General features: G+C 31.7%; 1 protein-coding gene across 1 annotated transcript in view; it reads left to right on the top strand.

The window, feature by feature from the left end:
- The window catches only part of LOC106870125 (opioid-binding protein/cell adhesion molecule homolog), a 31,530-nt gene extending 29,759 nt beyond the window's left edge, over positions 1 to 1,771 (top strand). The window contains exon 7 of the mRNA XM_014916111.2: positions 1,606 to 1,771. Coding sequence (XP_014771597.2) covers positions 1,606 to 1,706 — 101 coding nt within the window. The 3' untranslated portion in view covers positions 1,707 to 1,771. The remainder of the gene's footprint in view (positions 1 to 1,605) is intronic.
- Positions 1,772 to 2,018: the final 247 nt, after the last annotated feature.

Here is a 2,018-nt window from a genome sequence, read left to right as displayed (position 1 = left end):
TATGATCATTGGACTGCAACCTTTATGAATTTTAGCATATGCAATCAATGTCATTACTTTGGCGTATATTTTATCGGTCCCATAAGGGCAGAAAAGCTAAGTCGATCTGGATGCAAAGCGACGTAATCTGTTACGCCCCTTTGCGCCCAGATTGAAGTATATTTTTGTTTCTACATTAGCAACTCACCATCTTCAAATATAAATATGTCATACATTTCTAACGTAGAAACAAAAATATACTTCAATCTCGAATAATATACCTCGCGATATTAAATTATGCTGCATAATGTTCGGAAAGCAAATCCAGGTAAGTTCAACTTAGATTTTTATCGTTATGAGGACGATAAAAATAATTACTAATGAAGTCTTGGTGCAGAAATCGACTGTATAGATCAGTAGTCCTCAGCAGGGATACAAATGACCTTTAGGGGTCTATATGACCTTTGGAGTTCCATAGAAGATTTTGTTGTTAAAATTTGGGAGCAATAGATTGCTTTTATTTCTACAAGGCACAAAATATTTTAACAATTTTTATACAATTTCCAATAACATTTAGATATAAAAACATAATTTTTGAAGCATCGTATGTCTATGTGGGTCCATCCGAATAAAATAGGAACCAAGAGTATTAACAGGTAAAAAATGGTTCAGAACAACTGGTATAGTTCCACCAAAAACGAATAAATGAATAAATAAATAAAAAGGAAAATGCTACTTTATGAAACTAATATTTTATTGGTTTCTCGAATCTCATAACGAGTAAATTTAATTTTTTCATCCATCTGGGCTCTATTAAACAGAGTACTAGTCAACCAGTCCATATAATCCCCTATACTATTTTCCCTTCTCCCAAATTTGTGGTCTTGTGCCCATATTAGCAATACCACAGTTGTATGTTTCTTTGATGGCAGCAACTATTATTTTGACTTGTTGCTCTTTATTTCTGTTGGAGAAAGAAATATAGTTCACGCATATTTAAACTTGAAACAAAGTGTTGCTGAGTATCTAAAAGAGTATACGATCAGAAATAATATTCGGAGGTTAGATTTTGTTTCTCACCCACTTTCGAATAATCTTTATATATACCCCAACAATTTTTTCTTCACACACTTGACCTAACTGGATGTCGACATGATCAACACCGGCTGGGACAACTGCATAAGAAGGTCAGATGTTGAACGACCCGAAACCACGCAAGACCCTAGAAACATCGCTGACGATGGCTCCCAGAGCATCTGTAAAGCGTATGTTGCAAATGAGATCATATTTAGCTTTTATCCCTTTTCCTAATTCTTTTCACATCTTATCCAACACCTTCTTTTAGTGTAAAGAATATTTATAGCTCGATAATACATTCGATTTCAGGAATCGTTTGTATGTCAGATTTTTTATTCTGAATTCAAATAGCACCAACATCAATTTAGTTTTTCACCCTTACAGGATCGATAAGCTAAAACCCTAGCCACGTACTGGTGGTGGTGGTGGTGGTGGTGGAGGGTTTCAATCTAAATGACCAATATATAACGTTGTGCTTATGTCACAAGTTGTGATTATTAATATAAATATAATTTTAATTAATTAATTAATTTTTTTCTTATTTTTCAGATTCTGTTAGCAATTCAAACGGAAGGTTTTCTAGCCTGACAACGGTGGTGCTGTTCACAATCATTTCATTTCTTAATCAGTTAAATATATTATTCTTTTAAACTTGTATCTTTTTTTTTTAACAAATGATATTTCACATTATCAAATTAAACAATTATATATTTTATATTGCGTTATTATTATTATTATTATTATTATTATTATTATTATTATTATTATTATTATTATTATTATTATTATTATTATTATTATTTTATGTTTGACTTTTGTTTTGCATTTGTACAAGTTGGATCCAAGTCTCACCCAGAGACCTCAAGAGACAACAAGTTAGAAGTTCATGTAAGTGTTATGCCTAGGGTACCATATATTTGGATTTGTACAGTTTTGTTCAAGTGAATGTTTAAGAAACCATA

The sequence above is a fragment of the Octopus bimaculoides genome, chromosome 12, assembly GCF_001194135.2.
Source record: "Octopus bimaculoides isolate UCB-OBI-ISO-001 chromosome 12, ASM119413v2, whole genome shotgun sequence".
Lineage (NCBI taxonomy): Eukaryota > Metazoa > Mollusca > Cephalopoda > Octopoda > Octopodidae > Octopus > Octopus bimaculoides.
The sequence above is the reverse complement of the archived record's forward strand: the minus strand, read 5'-3'. Positions and strand labels throughout refer to the sequence as shown.